This window comes from Hipposideros armiger, unplaced genomic scaffold (assembly GCF_001890085.2).
Source record: "Hipposideros armiger isolate ML-2016 unplaced genomic scaffold, ASM189008v1 scaffold_280, whole genome shotgun sequence".
Lineage (NCBI taxonomy): Eukaryota > Metazoa > Chordata > Mammalia > Chiroptera > Hipposideridae > Hipposideros > Hipposideros armiger.
In genome coordinates this window covers 2,056,718-2,083,469 of record NW_017731630.1, presented here as the reverse complement: position 1 = coordinate 2,083,469, position 26,752 = coordinate 2,056,718, and the positions used below count along the sequence as shown (strand labels likewise).

At 46.7% G+C, this 26,752-nt stretch overlaps 1 protein-coding gene across 1 annotated transcript in view; it reads right to left on the bottom strand.

Moving 5' to 3' along the window:
- Positions 1 to 26,752, bottom strand: part of TRAPPC9 (trafficking protein particle complex subunit 9) — a gene marked incomplete at its 3' end in the record, with an annotated part of 267,332 nt that overhangs the window by 40,334 nt on the left and 200,246 nt on the right. Inside the window, exons 18-19 of the mRNA XM_019657776.1 lie at positions 18,352 to 18,494; positions 3,496 to 3,606 (exon numbers count right to left, since the gene is read on the bottom strand). Coding sequence (XP_019513321.1) covers positions 3,496 to 3,606; positions 18,352 to 18,494 — 254 coding nt within the window. The remainder of the gene's footprint in view (positions 1 to 3,495; positions 3,607 to 18,351; positions 18,495 to 26,752) is intronic.

Genomic DNA, 26,752 nt, shown 5'->3' with positions numbered 1-26,752 from the left:
AGGAGACAATGTGGCACAAAAATGGAAAAAGGGGGGACGAGAGGGACAGCTGTGAATGTTCAGGGGTGCCTGTGTTGGAGAATAAAATATTTCAAGCCTTGTAGAGCCCAGGGCGGCCCCCGCTGAGGAGGCCACCAGGAACTGGACCCGGAACTGGACCTGGAGGTCACCACAGAGTCACTGCTACCGGGTACAGAGCCATCATCTGTTCTCATGGGCCCTGAAGAGTTTGACGGGGTTTCAGGAGGTAAAGGGGCCAGGGGAAGTGAAACGGGGGACCTGAAGGGCACCCTTGGCGCGTGCCGCTGAGCTTGAGACACATGGCAACGAAGGGCATTTCGCTGGGAGCCGGCACAGTCACATTCCACGCCGAGTGTGTTGGTATGCTCATATTTCATCCTGTAACATTTCTAAGTCAGAGTTTCTTCACAGCAGCTAAAAATAGCTATCGCACTTGCAATTAGTCCCAACAGCCACAACCACCGTCGTCCTCAGAGATGGCCAGCCAGGCCCAGGGAGTCGCCATAGAAACAGCTGCACTGAACGTTGCCATGGGTTAGGAGGGTACCCAGCCCTGGCCACCTGCAAGGTGACCCCAGGGGCAGGGCCCTGGAGGGGGCAGTAAGGCCATCTGCCTCCTCAACACCTGTCTCAGGTCAACAGCTTAACTTGAACTGCTTTAATGTGAGTCCGCCCTCCCGCTTTAAAGTGAATGAGGAGGGAATGGGGGGTCCTGGAGAGAGCAAGGCCTTGGGGCCTGGCAGATGGAGGTAACAGGGCCAACGACACACTGACTGCTCGGACCTAGATAGAGACCGCTGTGTCTCCATTTCGTCAGTAATAAACGGGATGACAAGGCCTGAGCTACAGCTGTGTCGTGTGACAATGTGATGTGCTTTTCTGGTGCCTGGCCCATGTGTGCTGGGCGAGAGGGGAAGAGGGAGAGGGAGAGGGGGAAGGGAGGGGGGAAGGGAGGTGGAGGGAGAAAGGGAGGCAGAGAGGGAGCGGGGGTGTCAGGCCGGATATCAGGTGCATCTCGGAGCAGCTCAGTCGGGGTCAGGGGTCCAGCCACCTGCTTCTCCAGCTGAATGCAGGAGCAGAGTCGTGGCTGGACGTGGCTGCAGGTGGCTCTGCATCTCCTGGGCTGGCCCGCCTGCACAAGAGGCAGCCGGGCCTCGAGGGCCTGCCGACTGCCCGGACGTCATGTCCGGCAGCTGCTATGAGTTCTTCCAAAGACCCTGTGTTGTGATCACACTGACCCATTTTCTATTCCCAAATGTACGAGATGTTTTTGTGAATTTTCCAGCTCCATCCACAGCCCTCCAGGAACAGCTCTACGAATGAACAAGTCCTGAGTGTCCGGCGGTGGCCGATGGGTTCCAGACGCAGTCGGTGGTGAGGGCTTGGGGAGAAAGAACACACTGAGTCGGGGCCAGGGGCAGGCCCATGGCGGCCACAGCTCCACAGACCCAAGCGGAGGGAAGGAAAGAAGCCACAGGAGGGCAAGGAGGCCCACAGAGCGGGCACGAAGAACGTAACCACGACAGGCTGGCACGGGGGGATGGGCGGGTGGCCATCCCAGGCCCTCACAGCTCCGCGTCCGCGAGCCAATCCCCATGACACCCCTTCCCTGACAATAAACCCTGTGCTTCCGCAGCCAGCACGTGGATGTCCTCGCAATACCATTTGTTAACCGTGATGCCTTCTCTCAACGTTTCCCCATTATGTCAGCATGCTGAAACCCTGCCATTTCACAGATCCACGCTCAAAACCCCCACGAGCTCACACGAGCACCCCACAGGGGATCCACGGCCTTCCTCTCCGGCCACACCTGTTTGCAGGTATCCCCCGCTGCTGTCTGTGCACGTGTCTCGTCTTGTCTCCCCCAGACTGCAGGCTTTGCAGGGCAGTGCCGACAGCACCGGCACAGGGTTCCGCAGTAACACCCTCCTGCTTGGGACGCTGGAGGAGGCTGGGTGGCTGAGCGAACGCCAGCGAGAGAAGACCCCATCCCTGGGGAGAGGGTACGTGACGCCAAACAACGAGATGGCTAGGTGTGGCTGCAATCGTTTCATAACTGCGGGTTCCCCGGAGGCAAAGCTGCTTTTCTGAACGAACATGATTTCTCTCGGGGTCGGGGGCAGGCAGCCTGGATCTCAGGGACCCCGCAGCCCAGCGATGGCCAAGGGCTCAGCAGTGTGGCCCTGGCAGAGCAGTGGGTGCTGGAAGGTGCCCAGGACAGCAATGGGAGAAGAAATGAGACATGCGAGTGTCAAGCTCAAATCTGCCCCAAATAAATACGAAGCTCCTCGTCCCCAGGGGACACACGGGATTCCCAGGGGACGGAAAGTGAGCAAACCCAAACGTACACATAACAATAACAATGGGATAAGCGCGCATGACAGCGTTCTGAGAACCCACACGCACTGATCACAGTGTGGTGAGGGCTTAGTAACAACTTGTGTGGATTCCAAAGGATAACACGACACGCTCATTGCAACATAACAAAGAAGGGAAAAGCACCCGTGACCCCACTGTGCACGCTGTGGGCATTTCCTTCCAGTCACGGGCACACACGCACGTGCTATCCACGGGAGGTGATTTTTACACACTGTGCATCATATTAATATTATAAACACCCGCTGACATCCCGCCTTTGCCACGTGTTAAGTAGAGGACACTGATCCACGTTGCAGGAGAACTGTGGGGTCAGCCTGAAGTCTGGGCCTGGATGTGAGTGCCGGGTCTCGGGCCTGACCCTGAGAAGTGAACCTCGGACTCTCCCAGCTTCACTCGAGCCTGCGCGAACGCCCAGGCAGGTGCCGCCCAGGCAGACACAGAGCCGGGGCTCTGGTTCAGTGACCAGGGGCCAGAAGGATCTGCAATCCAAGGACGTCAGGGCCTCACAGACCAGGCCTCCTGGGCTGCACGGGATGGCCGCTGGGTGTGGCCATGTCCCGAGGGTGATCCTTCACGTCTGTGAGGCGACCTTGTCTCCCAACTGTCTGCTGGCATCACTGTCCTCATTGTGACCAATGAGCACAGCATTACAACTATAAAATGTGATTTCTGACAGCTTCGTAGCCATCAATTACACAAACGTACTGTAATTTCCTAATCACGCTCTATTGCTCGACATTTTGGTTGTTCACGCAGTTTCCATAAAGAACAGACATAAACAGCCGGCCTCTAGTTTAGATATTTTTTCATTAGGAGAGCTTCCCAGGAGGCAAGTACTCACTGGCTCTTTCAAGGCTCTTTGATCTATATTATCTAATGGCTTTGCAGTAGGTGTGTTCATTTTCACAAAAACCTTAACACTTCATGGTAGAACATGACCCGCTGGGGATGAAAGTGCATGCATTTGGTACAAGGATTCCATGCTAGGCATTTGGGGTGTAGGGTAAGACTGCCTCCGTCACTAAAAGGAGGTGAGCAGACACTCAGTGCCTCCTGATGGAAGCATGTGGGATGCAGGGACACGGGGACACTCACCGCTGGCACTCGCCGGTGTGCAGGATGAGCTCTTCATTGCTCCGGGCGCTGACTGTCAGCTCGTGCTCCGTGGAGTTGAAGACATCCAGGAGCAGGTGGCACTGTCGGGTGCTGTCGGAGAGACAAAGGGGAGTTTAGGGCCTCTGACAGCCAAACACGGAGAGCCCTCGCCGTCACTCTTCCTGGGAGATTCTCCACCACTGGAGGATGTCAGAAGAGCGACTTACCCAAACTGTCGAGTGGCCCTGGACATAAAAGCTCACTGAGACTCATTCTGAACAAAACCGTGAGTTCTAAAAAGTGGGATTAGAGGTCCTCCTCGGTCCTGGGGTCACACGCTACCACAGTGCTGTGCCCTTTACAAACCGAGTGACCTTAGGAAGGTAAACGGAGTTCTCCGAGCCTCATACATGTGAGGACTGCACCACCTCAGACATAAATAAGACAGCCAGCAGGGAGACACTTGGCAACAGTGTCACTCAGTAAATGCCATGTCTGAGTCACAACCCATCAGCAAATGTTTACAAGATTTTGATCGGTCCAAGCAAGGTGCTGGGCCCTTGTCCACGGACAGGTGTATCAGTTGTACACACACATCTACCCAAGTCCTTACACACTTCTCGCCTCTTTACAACTGTGGAAGACATTGGGGGTTCTCACTCACCCCCCCCATCTAAACCCCCTCTCCTCGGTTTTCTCTACTACAGGCGGTGAAGAAGGGAGGTCCATGGAACTAAGTCCAAGCCAGTGAGAAGACAGTCAGGATACTTTCCATCCCAAGTAAGACGATACAGCCTTGAGAGACGAGGTGCCCACCCGTCAGCCTCCCTGGTTCCCTCTCCAGGCGGGATGCGAAGAGGCTCACCACCACTCAGAGCCCATGAGGACAAACACCGCAAGCTGTGGGTGGCCGCGTGGGGTCAGGAGTGGACAGGGAAATGACGGCTGGGAGGTGAAGCAGCCCCACACTGCCTCCCCCTAACGTCTAGCTCATTAGCTAAACATGAAACAAAAAACAATCACACGCACTTCACTGGTGTTAGCAGCCCTTTGTTGGGCCCCTGTCACAGTTGAACATTTGCCTAAAACTAAGGCAGTGACCCAAATGCCACGTATCAGCTGGCACATGACAGGTGAGTGATGGTGTTTGCTGATCTAAATGGGACGGCCATACCCACGACAGGAGCAGGCACAGGAGGCAGGAGCCATTCTCCTCCCTGGAGGAGCAGAGAAAATAGTGTTTCATAGGAAAAAACCAGACTCAGAAAAGGATGTGTGCTCTGGGTCACTTTCAGCGCAGTGTGACTTCAACATGGGACCCTGCCACGGGCCCCTGAATCCTCAAATGTATTTCCTGAGGTGGGCGCAAGGCTTCGCTGGTTGTGAACAGAAAAGGTGGGGAGGGCTGACACCCACAGAAGGCCGGCTGCCTGCACTGTCATTTCATCACCATAGTCCCAGGAGGTGTCCTCCCTGGTCCCATTTACAGGGGAGGAACGTGAGGCTCAGAAGATGATGAAAAGTGCTCGGGAGATGACACTCAAGACTTAGAGCTCAAAATCTTCCTGTTTTTATAGATAGAAACATATCCCAAATCCAAACCTTGTCCTCTGTTCTTTCCAGACAATGGAACTGAGGTGGACAGGGATGCAGTGACCTGCCCATAAGTGTGTACACACACATGCACATGCACACACACACACGTGCACATGCACACAAATGCGTGCAGACATGCACACGCACACACATGCACACAAAACGTATGCGCGCACGCGCACACACACACACATGCATGCACACGCAGCATCAAAGGCCACGGGGCATCTGTGAAATGTTTTCAGAATGTGTATGTGGAAACTGGTCTCAGGGAGGAAGGCAGAGAAGCAGCTTCAGAGCCTTTGTCACCCACGGCTGTGAGACGCTGTCCGACACGTCGCTGAAAGAACAGGCTCGCGCCGGTGGATGCCGGGTTCTTTGGGTGGGAGTGTTGTCCCCAGGGGTTCAGCACTTGGAAAATATTCATTAGCTCTGACAGCTGCCTACAAGCGGCCTCTCCACTCGGCTCACAGAAAAATGAGCTTTCAAGAATGATCTATTCCGCCTTTATCATAACTTCATGAAATCTTTAATCACAGTGAAATCTTTCATCAGACGAGGGAATTCGTAAAACATTTATCAGAGGAGGAAAGTGGAAGTGATTTTTAAAAGCAACGAAGGAAAGGTTCAAATATCCTCGGTTTCCACTCCAGGAATACAGCAGTTAGAAAACAGCACGGGGACGGACCGCACCAACACACGCGCTTTCGGTGTCCGGGGTTTTCGGGCTCGCTGTCTGAGCGTGGGGCGCCTTCATCCAGTGCTTCTACTCCTTCTAATTGCTGACGTTATAGGATGTTGATGGGTCTTCGCTTTCTAGCTACTGATCATAAATGCTGTTCCCCCAACTGCAGGAGTGCCCACCATCATGTCTGTACTCTGTAACTTTCCATCACTCGGGTGGTTTTCCTGTAAGTTTTATGCCCCATTTGAGGATAGAGTTTACGTTAAGTCTTGCTTGCTTTTTTTTGTTTGGGTTTTCTGTTTCTGGATCCATCTTTCTGAGTGTAGGGAAGCCCAGGAAAGCTTCCTGGAAGAACTAGATCAGAACAAGCCTTTGAAGGACAGGTCCACCTGCCTGGTTTGGGGATGCTGAGGGAAGAACCTAGAGTCAAGGTGGGGGTACAGGGGAGGCTGCCAGGTGGAAAAGAGACTCAGAAATAAGGAGCAGAGTGTGTGGCGCCATCTCAGTACCGTCCGCACGCGCTACTTCCTCTGCTAAGAATTGGGAATTGTGTTCATGAACCCATCTAACAAACATGCCTGCTGTCAGCCATGGAAGTGAACAAGAAAAACAGGATCTGCTTCTGCAGAAATCACTCTTGTAAGGGGAGAGGGTTGAGAAAAATGAGGGGGGTTAAAAAATGTTCTTTTTTAATTTTGCCATATTTTGTAAGATGGGGAAAAATAGGTTAGAGAAGTTTGCTGAACAGAGAGTTAAGGCACACACCCACACACAAAATCAGTAACATTCCTACACAGCCACTAAAAACAATTACAGGAAATAAAAATTTTAAAAACAAAAACAAGACCAAAAAAAAATTTTTTTTTAAAGATATATTTACAACAGCAATGCACGTAGAAATAAAACTAACAAAATGTATGAAGGATGTTTATGGAGAAAATTCTAAAGTTTTATGGAATGATATTAAAGAAGATGAATAAATGCATAGATGTATTATGTTCAAGTTTTCTATTGTTAGAAAACAATATTTTTAAAGAAGTCACTTCTTTCCAATTTTATGTAAATTCAATGTACCTCAGAAAAAATCCCAACAGCGTTTTGATTTTGGTCACAATATTGACATAATATATAATTCTAAAATTTATACATCAGAGCAAAGGGCCAAGAACAAGCAAAACAATGGAAGGGGTTTGGCCAACCAGGTACCAAGAATTGTTATGAAGCTGTAATAATGAAAGCAGCGGTGCTGAGGCCCATGACTGATCAATACATCAGTGAAAGAAAAACAGAAGCAGATCCATAAAATATGGGGACAGGATATACGACCGAGGTGGCAGTGTTGATCGACATGATGATTCGATAAATAGTACTGGCACCAATGGTTATGGAGACAGGCAGGAAACGGTATCCCGACCTCACACCATGAACAAAAATAAATTTCAAATAGACTGAATGAGTAACTAAATGTGAAAAAGGAGTATTTGAAGTCCTTCAGAGGAAAATATAGGTGAACAGCATACAACCTTGATAAAGAAAGAGGGAAAGATTTCTCAAATGGAGGACCAGGGCTCCTGCAGAGCTAGTGCCTGGGCAAGTGATGCCAAGAGGGGTGAGAGCATTGATGCAGAGTCCGGCGGGGAAGGTGTCACTGAGCTGGTCACCTGGGGGTGGCTGGGGCTCGAGCCCACTGGTCCCTCTGAGGAGCCACAGGGACTGCGCCTCAGAAGACAAAGAAGAGGCCATTACTTCTCGACTGGTTCCTGCCTGCACTGCTCCAGCTGTCCCCCAAAGGGGTCGATGTCCTCACACTTCATGCATGGACTTGCAGAGCAGATACCCACACTGCAGACTCAGAGGAGGCATTTACAATATTCCAGACATAAGAAGCTACTACCCAGCTGAGGTGAGGTGCTGTCGGGTTCCCTTGCATAATGAATCTCGTTGCCACTGAGACGGCTGGTGTAAAAAGCCGGCTACGATCTGAGGAAGGGAACAAGGGGTGTGATGCGAGTATTTTTTTTAAATTAAGTGCACCTCCTGAAATCAAACTGACTTCAGATGTGACGGCAAAGGAGGGCCTGTCTGGTGAAATGACATTTCATTTGAGACCCACATGACAAGACGTCGATCATGTGAAGGTCTTGGAGGAGAGAACACAGCTAACACCAAAATCTTCAGCACAGTGAAACCAAGGAGCAAAGCAAGCAAAGAGGAGAGAGGTGTGAAGTTAACAGCGCTTTTACAGATAGCGGGGGGACAGAGGAAAAGAGGTGACAAAAGTTCAGGTTTTATTCTAAGCATGATGGCTGCTATTTTTAGAGTCAGAAGCAGACGAGTGACACGAGCTGGTGTTTTTAAAACGTGATGAGTTCCTTTTCTGGAGAAGATGGAGTAAGCACAAAGAATCCACCCATCTCTCCTCCTGAACGCAACTAGAAATCACAGACGTAATGCATGGAGCAGCTACGGGAAGACGCGAGAAGCAAACTGAAGAAGGTGGATTGGGGTAGGAGTTTCTCGGTGGCCCCTCCAGTCCCGCCAGCCTGAAAGGCAGCCTAGGGCTCAGAGGAGCCCACTGGGTACCGGCAGGCAGAGCACCAAGCGAAGCCCTCTCTTCCTAGTCTGGGAGCGGGAAAGGGCGCCAAGAAGGGGAGCCAGGCGAGAGTCCTCTGGAATTTCCTTTTTTGTTCCTCTCCCTCGTCTCCCGGCCCAGCAGCGCCACAGAGCGACAGCGCCATGGTGGCGGGCGGGGCTGCGCGGCTCACTCCCTGAGGGCAGGAAGCCACCTCTCCGAGACAAGGGACTGGGGTCCCATAACCAAGGGCCAGTACCCATCATTTGATTTCCCTTTCTGTCTTCTGGCCAGTTAGTCGCACACGTAGACACACAGAGGAGAAACTCAAGCCTGGGCTCAGTTGCAGGCGGATGGGGAAGGGAGGCCCCTGGCAAGTGCTGGGGACATTGTGAAAAGGAGATAGAGCGGTTTGATGAAGTGGTGTATGGCCTGAGCTCACTGTGGAGCTGAGCACGCAGGATCGGGCCCTGAGCTCCGGTGTCTGAGCTCCAGGTATGAACACTGACAGCACACATGTGGGACTGATCCACGGAGCACCACAAATACGAGGAAAGCAGAACAGCAGCACAGCCCCCAGAAGGCACACAGGGACGGTGTGCGGGCTGCCCGCGAACACAGAAACAGCAGCATTCTCCTCGGGGTTCTCCCCAGCATCTCACAACATTATATTTGAAATGCCCATAACATAATCATAATTAACTTGGCATAGGAAGAACCACGAAAATGCCAACCTGTGAGAAAATAAACTAGGCAACAACCTCAAGATGATAATCTTATCAGAAAACGGCTTTAAACATGTTCCAAGAAGTAAAGGTAAACACACTTGAAACAAATGAAAAGAAAAAAAATCTCAAAGAAATAGATACAAAGAAGAACCAAGAGAAACTTTAGCAAAGAAAAACTGAACTTAAAAAACTCACCAGATTGTGAACCACCTCAGTAATTGACAGGACAAGTAGACGCACAATCAAAAAGGACACAGAATGAAAGAACAAGACCCCGACCAACTGGCTGTAACTGACACGTAGTGAACACTCCATCCCAAAGCAACATAACACCCATACTTCTCAAGTGCATGGGCGACATTTACCAAAACAGACCGTATTCTAGGCCAGTGGGGAAATCTCTAGCAACTTTTTTAAAACAATAAAAAAGACTTGAACAGAAAGCTTATCTAAAGGCATAAATAAGTACCTAAAAAGATGTTCTGTGTCATTCGCCATTAAAACCACGAGAGGATACCACCACACACCTACGAAAACAGTGTCAAAGGAAACATGGACGGTGCCAAGTGCTGACAAGGAGAGGAGGCAGCCAGAGACCTTACACAGTGCCGGTGGGACTGCAGGTGGCACGGCCCTCTGGGAAGCAGGCGAGGCACACACACACTGACCATACAACCCAGTCACTCCACCCTAAGTATGTGTCCTGGAGAAATGAAAACTTATGTTCACAAAAGCATTATAACCAGGTGTTTACAGCAGCTCTAGTCATAATCACAGAAAGCTGGGAACAGCCCAGATGTCCTTCAGCCAGTACATGGATTCACAAACACCTACACAATGGAAATCTCAGCAATTTAAAAAAAAATCAAACTATTGGTATACTCAGTGACATGGATGGATCTCAAAATCAATATGTGAGTAAAAAAAGTCACTTTCAAAAGGGTACATATATTATGATTGCATACACAGAACATTCTGGAAAAGTCAAGACAATAGTGGCGGACAAGTGGAGAACAGATCGGGGGTTGCCACAGGTGAGAGGTGGGTCAGGTCTGATTATGAGGGAGCAGATGATGAAGTTTTGAGGGTGATGGACCTGACTGTGGTAGACACACAAATCCTATGTGGGTTATAACTCACAAAACTGTACACTACGAAAGTCAATTTTACTACGTGTTAGTTAAAAACTTTTCAAATCAATGCAATTAAAAAATAAACACCAGGACAAGCTCAATAAGCTTGTTCTGAACACAAGGTTTGTTGCTTAATGACTGTAATATCTTAAGCAAGTCATTTCATATCTCTGAATTGCAGTTTCCCCAACGGAGACAAGAGTGCCTATCTATGTCATGGAATTATTAGGAGGCGCCAATAAAAAAAACTAAGTGAAAGTGCTTGTAAAACTACAAGTAGGCTACTACTGCATAAATATGAGGGGCGGCGATTATCATTAGCTCAGGTGCTGTCAGCGGAGCAGCAAGAGGGAAAGCATACAGCCCTGCCAACAGAGCCATCCGCTAACTGCTCAGGACTGACTCAGCTAAGAGTGAGTGTGAGGAATTCCCGCATCAAGACTGAGCCTGTGTAAAAACCACAGGCCCAAACCAGGAGGTGCGTGGGGCACTTCCTCCCGAGCCCAGCGCTATCTGCCAGGCCTCTGAGGATCTGAACGTCAGTGGTCAGTGGTCCCTCGTTCCAGGGCGTGCAGAGCAGCCAGAGGACACAAAGCCGAAACACGTCCCACGTGCGCCTGGGGCCACGTTCCTGGGGTCTTTTAAAGCCCTACAAGCCTGTCTAGTTTCTCCTTCTGTCTTCCTTCCTGGAATAAATAAATTAGTAGCCAGTTTCAGGATGGAGAACTTCCTTGTACATCCTAAGAACGCCAGGGACCTTAATCCAAGTGTAGGGAAAATGGAGAAGAACCCAGATGTGCTCCTGGCGACATAATAAGCTTGTCGTCACCTCTGCCACATGCAGTGACTGAGCTTTCGAACCTCCTCGATCACAGTGAATGACTTCCAGCCCACTACACCCGGGTTTCTCAGAGCGAAACGCAAGGACCACGGGAACACATCGCGGCTCTAGCGCCTGCCATCAGAGAGCTGACAGGAAGCTGAGCAGAGGCCACTAACGCCGTGGGATGCGCTGCGGCGATGCGGTCCTACGGAAGTCACAGGGATGACACGACGGACTCAGCCCAATCCCGGGAACTCAGCGCACAGCCGTCACAGGCATGTGAGCACACACGTGAGGAAAATGGTGGCCACCAGGGTTCAATGATCTATCTACCTTGTGTCCGGCCGTGTATGAGACACGTGACATACGCATTTTTAATCCTTACCACGACCCTGCAAGATCAATGTCATCTCCATTTGGAGGAGAAGGAAAGATGGTGCTTAAAGAAACATGAAGACTTGCTCAAGACCACATGTTTGATTGCGATTTCCGGTGCCTGTAAAAATTCTAAATTCCTGTTAAATTTAAAACCAATTTAATAAAGAAGGATAGCAACTTACAGATTGACCATGATAAAGCCTGACATTGAGCCTGCCTGGATGTCTGTGTCTGTGCCCCCCACAGAGCTGAGCAGTCCCACCCCATGGGGGGAATGGAATTTTTCTAAATGGCTGGGATAAGCGCTGTGATGGCTCAAATAGTGTGATTTCTATTGATAATGTAATAACGGTTACGCCCTACACCCTGTTCAGAGGAGTGTATTTTCCACATCGCTCAGAGTAGCAATGTCTAAGATTGGATCATTTATCCTAACAGGCTAGAAAGAAATTGCTTCTCGGGAGAGACAGGGGCTCGGCACTCAGGCGGGGCCCCATCCATTTCCATCTCGTCCCTAACGACATTACCAGGCAGCTCTGCATATAAAGTGAATCTCAGAGGTAATTGATCTCCTAAATAAAAGTCAGCTGAGACCTGGGTACACCCCTGAGGGACAAGGGTAAGAAACAATGAGAATGCCACGTCCCATCCACATGGGGCGTGGGCATGGAGAAAACACCTCCCCTCTGCAGTTTGATTTGATTCCCTCACCACCCGGGTGAGCTGCGGTGCTCACTCAGTGAAGGGCGCGAGGGCTGAAGCTGCGAGAGAGACGCTGTCAAAGGCACAGCAAGGGGAGAGGCCAGGGCTCTGGGCTCCCAGTTCAGAGGACGCGGGGCAGAGGGCATGGCTCTTGGTGCCAGGAAGGTCGCCATTCCCTGGGCTAACAACTTTCTGAGCGCTCACTGAAACCCAGGGCCATTCCGATTATCTGTAACCATCACTTTCTACTGGGATTGGCGCCTTTCATTTCTATGTTCAGCTCACGTTTCTCAAAATACTAAAAGCTTGATAAGACGTCTTAAGCATCTTCCCTCTTCTTCGTGTAGCACTCAGAATGTCACTTTAAGGCTCAAGAACAATTTCCACCTTCTGTCCATCATCTGCACTTACATCAGAGCGGCCCAGGGACAGTATTTTTCTGTGGAGAGCTACCATGATGTTATTAATAAACAGCTACTCTGCTGATAAATAAATAAAAGGATGTAACTGAAATCGCATCTCTTCCACTCATAACGCACAACACAGGATGAGGTATCTAACATCTCCAGATAGTAATGTCGACCTTCCCCTGGTTCTCTGGGGTTTAAATGGAACGCTGAACACAAGGGTACACTCCCAGAATAGATTAGCCCTGAATAAACAGGATGGCCCCCCTCTTTCTCTTCTAGAACACTATCATAAAAATTACCAGTGAAAAAAACTGCATGAATTATCAATGTTAATGAGAGGAGCAGATACAGAAACCTTCCCAAGAGCCTATGACTTAATATCCGTTGAGCTTTCAAGTGATTATGGGCCATTTGTGTGCCTTCCTTTGTGAAATGTCCATTCAGATCAGCTGCCCATTTCTTGTCTGTTTGTCTCTTCAGCATTTATTTTTAGGACTTCATTATATATATTGGATACAAGGCCTTTGCTGCATAAATGGATTGCAAATATTTTCTCCCACGGTGTAGCTTGCCTTTTGATGAGCTGCAGTTTTTAATTTTGATAAAATTCACCCTATCAACTTTTTATTTTATGGTTAGGAGTTTCTGACCCCATCAGAGAATGAGAAAGCTTTGCCCCAAAGTTACGAAGATGATCTGCTATTTTTTTCTTTGAGGAAGTTTATAAAGTTTTTCTGTTGAGGTCTAGAGTGCATCCCAAATGAATTTCTGTATATGCTGTGATGTAGGGATCAAAGTTCTCTTCTCCCCCGACACATATATCCAGTTCTTCCAGCACCATTTGTTCAAAAGACTTTGTTCCACAAAAAATTGTTTTCATTCCTTATAAAAATCAATTGGTTATATATGAGTGAGTCCATTTCTGGACTATTTATTATGGTCCATTGATCCCTTGGTCTATTTTGCAGCCATAGCACCCTCTCTTGATTACTGTAACTTTACAGTAAGTCTTAAAGTCACATGGCCTAAGTTCTCCAACTTTGCTCTTTTTTGTCAAGTTATTTGCCTATTCCATAGTCTGTTCCATCTTGAAATAATTTTAAAAACAACCCACCTCAAAAACAAGCAAACAAAAAAAAACAACCCTGCTGAGATTCTGATTGGGATTGCAATGAATTTATAATCAAACTTGGGAAAACTGATATCTTAGCAATAATTGACTCTTCCAATCAACAAGCATGGTATATTCTCTAATTTTTGTCTTCTTTAATTTCCTTTAGCTGTGATTCCTCATTTTCAAGGTAGAGATTATTTTTTTATAATTTATCATTGTGTTTTATGTTTTTTATGATAATGTATTCATTATGTTCAAAATTTCATTTTCAAATTGTTAGTTGCTACTATATGAAGATACAGTGGATTTCTGAATATCAAACATGGTATCCTGCAATCTTGCTAACATGACTTATTAGTTGTAATTATTTCTTGGGGGTGGTAGGTCTCAGAGGATATTTATGTACATGACATGTGAATAACAACACCTGTACTTCTTCATTTCCAATTTTTATAGCTTTCTTTTCTCATCTCTTTGCTCTGCACAGGACTGGCAGAAAACTAATGAACACAGTGGTAAGAGCAGGTAAACCTGCCTTGTTCCTGATCTTAGAGAAAAGTGTTCAACCTTTCACTATTAAGTAGACTGTACACTATATAACTATAGGGTTTTCATTGGTGCCCTTTGTCAGGTGATGGACGTTCTCTGATAATCCTAGTTTACTGAGAGTTTCTAGCACAAGTGTTGAATTCTGTCAAATGATTTTCTTCATTAACTGATGATCTCATCACTTTCTCCTTTATTTTGCTAATATGGTAAATTCTACTGACTGATTTTTCAATGGTACAATGACCTTGTTTTGCTGGGTTAAACCTAAATTGGTCACATTGCATTAATGAGGATGCTGGCCTAAAGTTTTATTTTCTCATAGAGCTTCTGTCTGGGTTTCGCATCAGGGTAGAGCTAATGTCATCAATTGGGAGTCAGAAGTATTCCCTCCTTGTCTACTTTCTGGGAGAGTTTTTGTCAAAGTAGTATTATTTCCCTATTAGAAGCTTGGTGTATTTCACAGTGAAGCCATCTTAGCCTAAAGTTACCTTCATGGAAAATTTTTAATTGAGTATTTAAACTCTTTGACTAATATATGACTATGTCAAGGATTCTATTTCTTCTTATGTCAATTTTAGCAATTTCTGTCTTTCAAAACATTTTTCCATTTCAAGTGGTCAAAAATATTGGAATATAATTTTCATAATATGCTTTTATGATTCTTTTAATGTCTCCAGAATCTGTAGTGCTGTCCCCTCTTTCATTCTCATTATTAGTACTTTTTCTCTATTTAAAAAAATTCTGATCATGTTGGCTATAGTTTATTAATTTTATTAATCTTTTCCAAGGATCAACTTTTGGTTCCATTGAATTTACATATTACTTTTTCATTTTATGTCATTGATATCCACTCATTAGTATTACTTTTTTACTTACTTCTGTTTATTCTGAGCACGCTTTGCTCGTCTTTAACTTGGGCACTTAAATCACTGATTCTAAGTCCTTCAACTTTTCTAATACGAGCGTTTAGTGCTCTATGACTGACTATCAGCTGAAATTGTTCACTAGCTAGAACTGTGTACGCTTTTTATATTTTCCCTAATTCTCTACTTGTGAAATGTCCTACTATACTTGTGGTGTTTTCCATTCCTCCCTTCGGAGTCAGTTTTTATTTTGAAGTCATGCTTTTAAGTGCCGTTAGGATTGCTAAGTACTCTTGACAACCTGACCCTTCTATCACGACAAAGTGCCCTCTCCTCTCCTTCTTCTGAAAGTCAGAGTCAAGTTTGCTGTTAATATTCCCATGACAACTTTCTTATCATTAGTGTTTGCAGGGGATACCTTTTTCCCCTATCTTTTTGCTTGTCAATGGTGCATGTTTAATGTGAGTTTCTTGTAGAAAACATAGTCGGCTGTAGGTTTTTTGTACAGGAAGTCTGGCAATTTCCGCTTTTCAATGGAGTCCACTGACATCACACGTGCTTCTTGGTACAGTGGACGGGGGCCTCCACATCACTACTCGTTTCCGATTTGATGATCTGTCCCTGGTTCTTTCGTCCCCTCCATTCTTGACATCTCTTCCCTCCTTTTTGAATTAAGTATTTTTTAGGATTCTCATTTTGGCTTGTTATCCTTAAATGGTTGCTCAGGGGCTTATAATGTGCATCTTTAACTTACCACATTCTAACTATAAATAATATGAAGACATTTTGACATAAGAACTTCCACTTCCCCTCCCCGCCTTTTCTCTTCCATTTCTTTGTGCTACTTTTTTGTTGCATGTTTTACTTCTGTATATGATATATGCACTACAAAATTAAATGTAACATTTCCTCATGAAACAGTCAATAGTTCTTTAAAGAAATTAAGAAATGAAAAGAAGAAATCATTGATATTTTTTCACTTATTTATGATTTCTGGGATCCATCATTCATTAATGTAGATGCAAATTCCCATTTGCTATTATTTCTGCCTAAGGAGCTTTTATCGGGCGGATGGAACACAGGACTGTGCTCTATCCACCTCTGAGCCTGCATATAGCACCTGAAACGTTGGAGGTGTTAGTTTAAAGGTTTATAGTCTGGTAAGTGCTTTATTGTTAATAGAAGTATGATGGACATACAGGAAAACCCACAGAAGGACTGACCCAGTCTGCCCAGGCATGCTCAGGAAATCTTTACAAAAATGGTAAAACAGATCATCGGCAATAAACAGACATTTTCCCAAAGGTTAAGTGAAGAAATGATAGAAAAAGAATCGCTGTTGAAATGGATGCATGCAAAGGCATACTGGAGTAAGCTGTCTTACTATCCTAGTGATGGTGAGGAGTGAGTATCTTTCACAGAAGGTAGGGTAGGCGGAACCAGGAGGGCTGGGCAGCTTTTTAAGCACCGTGAATAGCACGGCAGGGACTCTGAGCTTCCTCTCATAAGCACTGAGAAAGGCCCTAAGCCAGACAGGGTGATGCAGAAGCAAGATGCAGGGAGGGCGGGGGCAGGGACGGGGGCGGGGCGGGGGACTGAAGGCTAGAGGGAAGACATGCGTGGGACGTGGGACGTGGGACGTGGGACGTGGAGGGCCGTCAGGAGACATTTCACAGGCTCAAACCACAGGACCTGGGGTCCATCGGACTTCGCGGGAATGGAAAGGGAGGATTAGAAGGAATGAAATCGCAACCCCAAGAGCAGGGAAAAGCAACACGGAGGCCAAAAGAAACCAGAGTGAGGTCAGCAGCTTGGGTGATCCGGAGCCAAACAGCACTGCAGCCACCCGCCAGCCCTGCCAGGTGTGCGTCTGCGCCACTTTTCTCATCTGGAATTGTCACTTAGAGCTGCAGGGACCATGACATGGAAGCCAATATCAAGAGGGGAAAACAACCCAACTCGGTGACAACCTGTGCTGCTTCGAAGAACGATTTCTATGCAAGGTGGCAGCGGAGTCGAGGGGACAGGAAGACCCACTGGCTTCATGGCGGAGCAGACCCAGTGCACAGAGAGGCGGTCCTGGCAGAAGCTTCCCAAAGCAAGTGCTCTGCTGCTTCATACAAACTCAAACAAAGGCAAGCCCCAGCCAGGAAGGCGATGACTCTAAAGACTGGAAAGTGACGATGATGAAATGTGATGCTGAAAAGCCCAAGTAAGCCAGTAATTCTTGCTGAAGCCATCCTCCAATGGCTGGGAAGACAAACAGTGTTTCCTATAAACGAAAACTCTACTTATTATTTGGGGCCGTATTACTTTCAAGGCAGTTTTATAGCAACATTAACACGGGCACAGCATCCCCTTCTCTACTCAGTGGGACAGAGCTGACGGGTGGAGGGAGCGGGCGCTCCAGGGGTCATTCTCTCCCGGGTTCAAGGCTACACAGGTAAGTGTGTCACCACTGCTGCCTCCACTCTGCTGCAAGTAAATAACAGTAACCCGCTCTGTCCTGCCTGAAATGCAGGGCACCACTGGACATCAGAGTACGGGGGCCCCGTGGTAACCAGCTCCTCCGTTCCAAAGGCTGCTGGCGGCCTGGGCAGGAATCTGAGCGGCACAGGTCCCCGCCTGGCTGGAGCTCCCCCCAGCGCTTTCAGCCCCCATGACTCCCAATTCACCGGAGGTCAAAATTTTGGGTGAGGAATTGTCACTCTCGCACCTTAGAGAAGGACGCCTCTCATATCTCTGGGCACTTCTGGTCTGAAGTAGACACAGTCTGATTTCCTTCCCCCAGAAGGAAGACTAGGCCTGAAGCAGAGAATAGGAGAGGAACACTCGGCAACCAGGGCTCCCTGGGCAGAAAGGACCCGGGTCCCAGATGGCCGGGAGCTCCATGGAGTGGGGGTGCAGACGCTGGGCAGCCTGGCCCTGCACAGTCTCACAGGGATGCCAGGAGTGACCGAGACAGAGAGGCTGGACTCCTCCAGGAGCCCTGCTAACAGGGCAGCAGTACCAGCCAGGCCAGGGCCAGCGAGGCAGCACGGCCGGCACAGTGAGACCGCACATGAGCACGGTGCGGTGTTAACAGATTGTCACAGCATGCCTGAGGGGAAACCCCTTCACACACAACCCCCCGGAGAGGGACAGGCGTTCCCACACGCTGCCCAAGTCCCTGGAGGCCTTGCATGGGGCATAGTGGCCTGGACCAGACGGGAGGCGGCACCAAGGTGAGTGCCAAGGTCAGAATTCCACGCAGGACTGTGAGGCCTAGGGCAGGTGCAGGGGTCATGGGGCAGAGGCCCGTACCTGGTCGCCGGCAGGGTGCTGACCCGGGTGAAGAACACAGATGGCTCGACCTCCACGTGCAGCCCCAGTGACAGGCTCCTGTAATACCCTTCAACGTGGCCTGGGCCTCCGGAGTATTTGAAATTCAGGATGGCTTCCAGGGTCTACAAAGATGAAAAAGGGGATGTTAGTACTCCCCACGCCGAGCAGCGTCCCTCCAGGGGGCTTCACTTAGGTCAGGCTGGAGATCACCCCAGTGGTGACGTTATTAGCTGTGAGAACGCTCACCCGGGGGACACCTGGCACCCCTCTCCTGGGATGCCATGTCTACACCAGCACTTCTCAGCACGGATACGCAAACGGAAAGGGCTCCAGGATTATTCTGTGGTTGGATACAACCACCGTTCTCTTTCTGCCTCTGAATTTGATGACTCTCGGAGCCTCATATAAACGGAATCATACAGCTTTCGTCCCTGTGTGGCTGGCTTATTTCACTGAGTACAATGTCCTCAAGGTCCATGCATGCTGCAGCCTTCCTTCCTGAGGCTGAAAACCATTCCATGTATGCACAGACACGCTGTGTTTATCCCCCACCTGCCCATGAGCACCTGGGTGCTTCCACCTTTTGGCTGTTGAGAATAATGCTGCTATAAACATTCGTGCGCAAGTATCTGCTCTGAGACCTTGCTTTCGTTTCTTTTGGATATACATTTATTTACATATACTTAACTCTTTTAGAAATCCCCACCCCATTCTCCACAGTGGCTGGGCCACTCTACATTCCCACCAGCAGTGTGCAAGGGTTCCAATTTCTACACATCCTTGGCAACATTTGTTATTTTCTGGCTTGGGGTTGTTTTTTTCTCTTTTAACAGCAGCCCTTCTACTGGGTGTGAAGTGGTTTCTCGCTTGGTCTGGGTGTGCACTGTCCCACTGACTGGTGACATGTAGCGTCTTCTCACATCTCACTGGCCATCTGTTATCGTCCTTGGAGAAATGTCTGTTCAGGTCCCTCGGTCCCACTGTCGAAGCGCGCCTCCCACCCCTCCCCAGGGTGCCTTCCACGCCTGTGTTCACAGGTTCCCTTCAACTGTTGTACCTCTGCCTACAGAAGTGTCACTCTGCCTTCATGACCTTCTCCAAGAAGACTTCTATTCCTGCTCACTTAAAAGGGGCTCTGTGAAACTCAGATTTTTTTTTTTTAAATACTCAAGGATCCTATTTTGGACTCACCAAAATCTCAAACTCTTTTACCAAGGCGCAAAGCACTGCCCCGTTCTCCCCAAAGGACTGCTGGTTTCCTATGGGCATGTCTTACACTTTTAGAAAACACCCTTGTCATCAGCAGGTCACACCCCCACATTCACACACCCCAAAAAGCCTTTCTGAATCCAAGTGACTCTCATTTGTTTGGTCCGTTCTTTCATTCATCTTCAAACACTTCCTGGGTGCTTTCTGAGTGCCAGGCCCTGTGCCTGGAAGAAAATGTATGAGGTGTGGTCCCTGATCTCAGAAAACACTGGGAGAATTGATGTCTGAATAAATTAACTAAACAAATGATGCCAGCCCCTCACCCAACACACACAGCAGCTTCACGCACTACAGGTTTGCTGGTCAAGATAACAGACAGATGCCCAATGGCCTTGCAAAGCCCAAATGTGTGAAGTAACAGAAATGTCACACTGGCTTTCTTCATTTTTTAAGGTAAATTTAAAAGTCCCCTCCAGGAAGAGCTGCAGCAGAAATTATCTGGGAACTGAGCAAAAAACACCCAGAGACAGACAACTGTCAAGTACCACATAACAAAGAGGTGATAGTCTGTGTTCGTATTTTCTTGGAATTGGCTGTTTCTTTGCTCTGTAGAGAACCAAGGAAAAGATATAATTATGGGGGAAATGTGTGTCTAATTTATGAAAATCAAGCACAGGAAAGATTTTGTGAAATTATTGAGTATTACTGCCTTTCTTCCTTGATTAAGAAAAAAGCCTCCTCAACTGCATAAAATTAGAATAGTTTAATAAAACCATAAAGTGGGTTGATAATGCAAAAGACACAGAATGTTCAAGTTTTTCAATCAAAATGTAATGAGAAGCAGTGCACTATTCTGCCATAAGACTTTCCTTTCTTAGAGTATGTTACAGTCCTACTTTGAGAGAAAACTATTACAAAAATCAGTACTGGGAAAGGAATTAAAGAAAAAAAGCATTTTCGAGGCACACAGCTGGTTGTTCAAACTAAAATGAAAAGTTTTTCAGTGGCTACCTTTTATTGAGCATCTACTAAGTGCCAAATTCTAGGCTAAATGACCTACACACATTGACTCTAATATTCTCAAGAGCCCTACATGGAAAGCCCTGCTTTCATAAACAAGGCTCGGAGCAGTTAGGTGACGGCTCAAGCCACACACCCAGGAAGCAGCACATCCAGGATTTGAACCCAGAGCTACATGGCTCTACAGCCTTCTCTCTTGCCATTCATGCAAACTGTCAGAAAAGCAGTCACACACCCATCCAATCATTCACTCACTGACCTTGGAGGGATGTCTGCCACATGGTAAGGGATGACAGCAGATAACACGGCACCATCCCTGAGGAGCTCAAGTCTAGTCAAAGACACAAGCCCAAAGACATTCAATATAAATTGTGACATATTCTAGAGAAGTGTCGTAGGATATACAAAGACAAAGGAGAATAAACGACTGTGTGTGCCTGGTGGGCAGGAGTTGAAAAGAAAGGAACAACCGAACTAGGGAGACAGGATTAGGCAACTATTAAATTAAAAATAGACACAGAATAGAGGAACATCAATTAAACTGCAACTTAGTCCTTGAAAATATCGATGAAAGTGACAATCCTCTAAGTTAGGCTAATCAAATTAAAAAGAGAGACCACCAACATTAAGACTGGGATGAGCCTCAGTGCGGGGCCTTACGCATTAAAAGGATAACAAAGGAATAATGGAAACAATTCAGTGTCACTCGATCCAACGACTTCAATAAACTCAACACAGTGTCAAATGGAACCAAGAAGAAACAGAAACCCTGAAAAGCCCTAAGGCAACTGAATTCATAATTAAAAACACCCTCCTAAAAGCCCCAAGCTCAGGTGGCTTCCCAGCTGCACGCTCCCAAAGGTTTATGTTAGCGATACCACCATTTTACACAAACATCTTCAGAAAATAGAGAAAAGGCGAAAACGCCTCCATTCTTTTTATGAGGCCAGTGTTACCAAATATCAAAATCAGACAAAATCAGAGTTTACACGGAAAAAACAACCACCACAGGCCTATAGTCCCCATGAATTTAGAAGTAAAACCCTTAACAAAATATTACTGAATTAAATTCAGTATTCTATAAAATGGGTAATACAGCATGACCAAGTAAGTTTATCTCAACAATGCAAGGTTGGTTTAACATCAGAAAATCAGAGTCATTCACCGTATTAAAAGACTATTAACAGACAAAAAAAGATAAAGCCACATGATCATCTCAATAGCTTCAAAAAATGCAGTTGACAAAACTCAAAACCCATTTGTGATTTATTCAAAAACATCAGCAAACTAGGCATAGAACGGAACAACCTCAAGCTATAAAGTGCACCTATGAAAAACTTGCAGTTAAAACCGTATTTAAGGGTAAACTGAATGTTTTACCCCTAAAACCCCCAAATAAGGCAAGGACACAGCTGCCATTACCTCTATCAACAGTGCACATGAGATATTAGCAAGTTCAACAAGGCAAGAAAAAGAAGGGAAAGGCATGCGTGTCGGAGGAAGAAGTGAAAGTGCCCACAGACAACACAATCGTGTGCAAAAGGGAAAAAAATCCTAAGGAGTCGACCAGAACTCGCAGAAATTGCTGGTGGTAATGCAAAATAGTACAATTACTTTGGGGGGGGGAAACAGGCAGCTCCTTATAAATGTAAATATTTATATGTTATAGAATATATTATTCATCCATGAAACTCCTACCAAGAAAAATAAAAACATATCCACATAACGACATGTACGTAAATGTCCAGGGAAACTTCATTCATAGCAATCCCAAACTAGAAATAACCTCAATGTCCTAGAAGAGGTAGGTGACTCGATAGACTGCAGTGTACCCATCGAAGGATGCTGCTCCAATCGGATGGAGCTACAGACAACACGGAGGAGTCTCAGAAACACTCCTCTGAGCGCGAGAGGCCATGCACCCATGCTGGATGCGCGCGTGCCCAGCAGATGCTAGGAAAGCTTAGTCTGCAGTGACAAACGCAGATGGGTAGCTGCCTGGAGTTGGGGGCAGGACAGGACTGGCTGACAAGGGGTCGGGAAACCTTTGGGGGTGCTGAGAATATTCTCGGTCTGATGGTGGTTACACTACGGTCTGCATTTGTCAACACTCATCAAGCGACACAGTTAAGGTGGCTGCAAAATACACTCAATACAGTGGGTTTCAGATGTGGATCCTGACCATTAACAGACACACAGTCACCTGCAAACATCAAAACAAAAGACTCCAATCACAGTGGGGCCACACGGAGGTGGGACTGCCCGCATCTGAGGACGGGCGTGGGGCCTCAGGCGACCCAGGCTCTGTCTGCAGGGGCGTCATGAAAGTGAAGCTATGATTTACTGTAACTAAAACTCCACACGGCCTTGGAAGTCACGGCCCTTCTCTAGATCTCAGTAGCCTCAGCTGTAAACTCAGGAATTGCACCAGATATTGCCTGAGGTTCTTACCAATTTCTACGTGGATTGTCACCTTGGGTATTACTAATCTGACTCCTACTCTGAGGCTCTTGCCAGAGAAAAACAATCACCCTCATACAGCATCCTAACTAATTTAGTGTCTAAGAAATAGATCTCCAATTTTTGAAGACCCCAATGGGACCTTTCACCACAAATTTCCTTTTGCTCTATTTCTGTGATGTGACATAAGATTAATAGCTGTGACGCGACTCACTTAATAAGTCAAACATTCGGAACCAAAGGTCCCAGCTGGGGCCCATTCCCCACGAGACCAGCCCTACAGTTTACATAAGGCCGATGAAACGCGCAAATGAAAGCCGCACCATTGCTGTCCAGTGAAGTAACACTTTCAGGCAAAGTCTTTCCTCAGTGTTAATTATGCCTTAAAGAAGCCAAATGACTACAAATCACAATAAAGGGTGCATCCACAGCAGTGCAGGAGTGGGTGTGAGCAGCGCCAGCCATCGAAACCGCTCCTACTCAAGGGGCCCAGAGGTCTCCTGCTGGCTGAGAACCGTTAGGACACTAGGTCCAGAGCGAGGGGTATGTGACTGGGGAGTGTCACAAGGACACATCAAAAATCTGATGTTTGGTACCGAGAAATGCAGCCACTGCTGTGTGTGTGTGTGTGTGTGTGTGTGTGTGTGTGTGTGTGTGTGTGTGTAGAATATATTCCTGTAATGTGACCATTTTTTTAATTGATTTCTCAGTCTTTTTTCTCCCAGATTTCTTGGTTTTATACATTAAGGAAATTATTCCTTGCCACTGGTGTATGTGTGTGTGTGTGTGTGTGTGTGTGTGTGTGTGTGTGTGTGTGTAGAATATATTCCTGTAATGTGACCATTTTTTTAATTGATTTCTCAGTCTTTTTTCTCCCAGATTTCTTGGTTTTATACATTAAGGAAATTATTCCTTGCCTCTGATATAGATTGCAAATATTTTTCATAGCTGGACACTGTCCTTGGCTTTGTTTATGATGCTTGATGCCTTGCAGAACTTTTTTACTTTCTTCCAGTTAATGCATCAACCTTTTATGTCTCTTGCACTTTTACAGATCCTAAATCATAGTTAGAAACACCCTCCACACTCCAAAGTTATACAATATAATTCTCCCCTGTTTTCTTCTACTTCAAAGTTTATCTTTTAAACTTTTAACTTCAGTACTATCTCAAATTGACAAAAAAAGATGAAAACACAAAAAACCCTCCCCATTACCCAATTCAAAAACTTGTTCACATTATTTTATAATTCTTTGTCAGTTTCTCTAAGATAGATGATATATGATAGATAGATAGATGATAGATAGATAGATAGATAGATAGATAGATAGAAAGAAAGAAAGAAAATGGTGTCCACAAGTTTCTCCATTGTTTAGTTCCATTTTTCCTTAGCAATCAGTAAGTAATTTGTGTGGCGATGCTTTGAGAATTGGTAAATACCCGATTCCTCATTCAATACGCACCCACTGGTTCTGGCATTATCCGTTGGTAATTTTCTAACAGCATCATTGATTCCATATTTAGCAGTTGCCAATCTACCATAAGACAGAGCTTTTTCTTGCCCCAAGTATTTATGTGGTTGTTAATATCTGCACAGATTCACGGATTCTTATCTTATTCACTGGGTTGTAATCTGTTATTGTCATTATTCATGTAGAGGCTCAGGTTGCCCCAGATGTGGCGTCGCTCAGGCTGGCTGCGAGGTGCTCTGACTGCCTGGAGCGCTCTTTAAGCATGTCCTTACTTTTTGGAACAGGGTGTTCCACGATCCTCTTACACTTTCTCTGCCCTGGAAATCAGCCATTGCTCTGAATAGGACTGGGTCTTTTTGGTGGGGAATGATAGGAAACGGGTGCTAGACGGACTCGTGACTCCTGAGATGCTCTTGCTTCAAGGTTCTTCTCAGTGAACAAGCCTGAGAAATAGGTATAGTAAGTCCTCACTTAAAGTTGCAGAACCTATCGTCAAGTGAAACGGTACATAAAGAAGCCAGTTTTATCACAGGACAATAATATACACAGGAGTCAAGTTCTTAGACGTCTCATCAACATCAGAACCAAGCAGCACTGGAGAAAACGACGTGGTCTGAGGGCCTGCTGTACACGTATATGTCTGCCTGTATATGCATACAAACTATGTGTTGATACCTATTTCTCTCTCTATATATATACAGATATGGATATAGGTGTTTACGTATATGGACAAGGCTACAGAAACATATTACAGACAGACAGTTCACAGTGATATCTCAAGTTCCAAGCCTGTGCCACAAGATTCATGCTAATTCTCCCCTTTCCAGGTCTGTCCCAACCTTCTCTAATCGTGAGAAAGGTAGATGCCATCCTCCTCGATATATTTACTCCATAGCTCACGCGTAAAATGCACAGAATGTGGTTCCATTATCGCTCACACGTATTATACTACGACAAAAAGCAAGTCTGACTAGAATTCAGTATTTCTTAGTATTTTCCTTTTGGTGTGAGCTAAACTTTACTACAGTGAAAGGATACAGCCGAGCATACAACTCAGTGTGTTTTCATAAACGTGCGCCCCATGTAACTATCAGCCTCACAAAAACGCACAACTCTTCCGTCACCAGGAAAGCCGTGCCCCCTTCTAATCAAAGACACACACTTCCCCAGTCAACCACCTTTCTGAAACTTCTCACCACAGAGGAGATTTGCCTTTTCTTGAATGCCACATAAATGGAATCATACAGTATGGTCTCTTTGGCAGCTGGCTTCCTTCGTGTGACATGACGCTGGAGACCCAGCCGTGTTATGGCGTGTACATGTATGCATGCGTGACAGCTATACAGAGCTGACTTTTTTCACTGCTCAGGCACATTCCATTGTATAAATATACGACAATCTGTTTATTCTCCAATTAACAGAGATTTGTCTCCAGTTTGAGGATATTAAAAATCAAGCTACTATAAACATATTCTTGTGTTAGATTTTTGCAGATATGTTTTATTTCTCTTGGATAAACAGGAATAGAATTGCTGGGTCAGTAAGGCAGATATAACTTAATAAGAATCTGCAGTTTTCCAAGTTAGATTTACCGTTTTACAACTCCCACTAACAATGGAAGAGAGTTCCATCGCGCCATATCCTTGCCAACATCAGGTGTTGTCAATTTTATAAAATTATGATCACTCTAGTAGATGTGCACCTTACTGTGGAATGAATTTATGTTTCCAACTGGCTGTGTCCTATTCGTGTCTGGGTTACCAAGAGTGCATATGGAGACCATCTTCAGTGAATAAAAACAAACAGGACGCGCGTGGGTGGATGTGTGATATGACCCTGGCTCTCACACTGCGCTCTGAGTGGACGGGCTATGAAACATTATTGAAGCGAGTACACAGGAGCTTATTCAAGAGGGAGGTGCCCTGTTCTCATTCATCAGCACCCAGCATCAGGCATGACCGTGGCCAGAGGTGAAGCCGAGCAAAACACTAAGCAAGGACAGAGGCGGTCAGGCAACACAGTCCTGGTCGGAAGTGAGACGTGCCAGTGTCCGCTCACTCTGTCAGATCCCTGTGACCAAACGGCTCCCACCCTCAGGGCCAGGGAGAGGCACCCCTCCTCCTGTAGGGCAGGCAGTGTCCTGTGCTCCCCTCTACAGGACACAAGTCCGAGTCTTGGAAGGGGCCTGTCCTCACCTTGACTGAGGGCCCACAGAGGCAG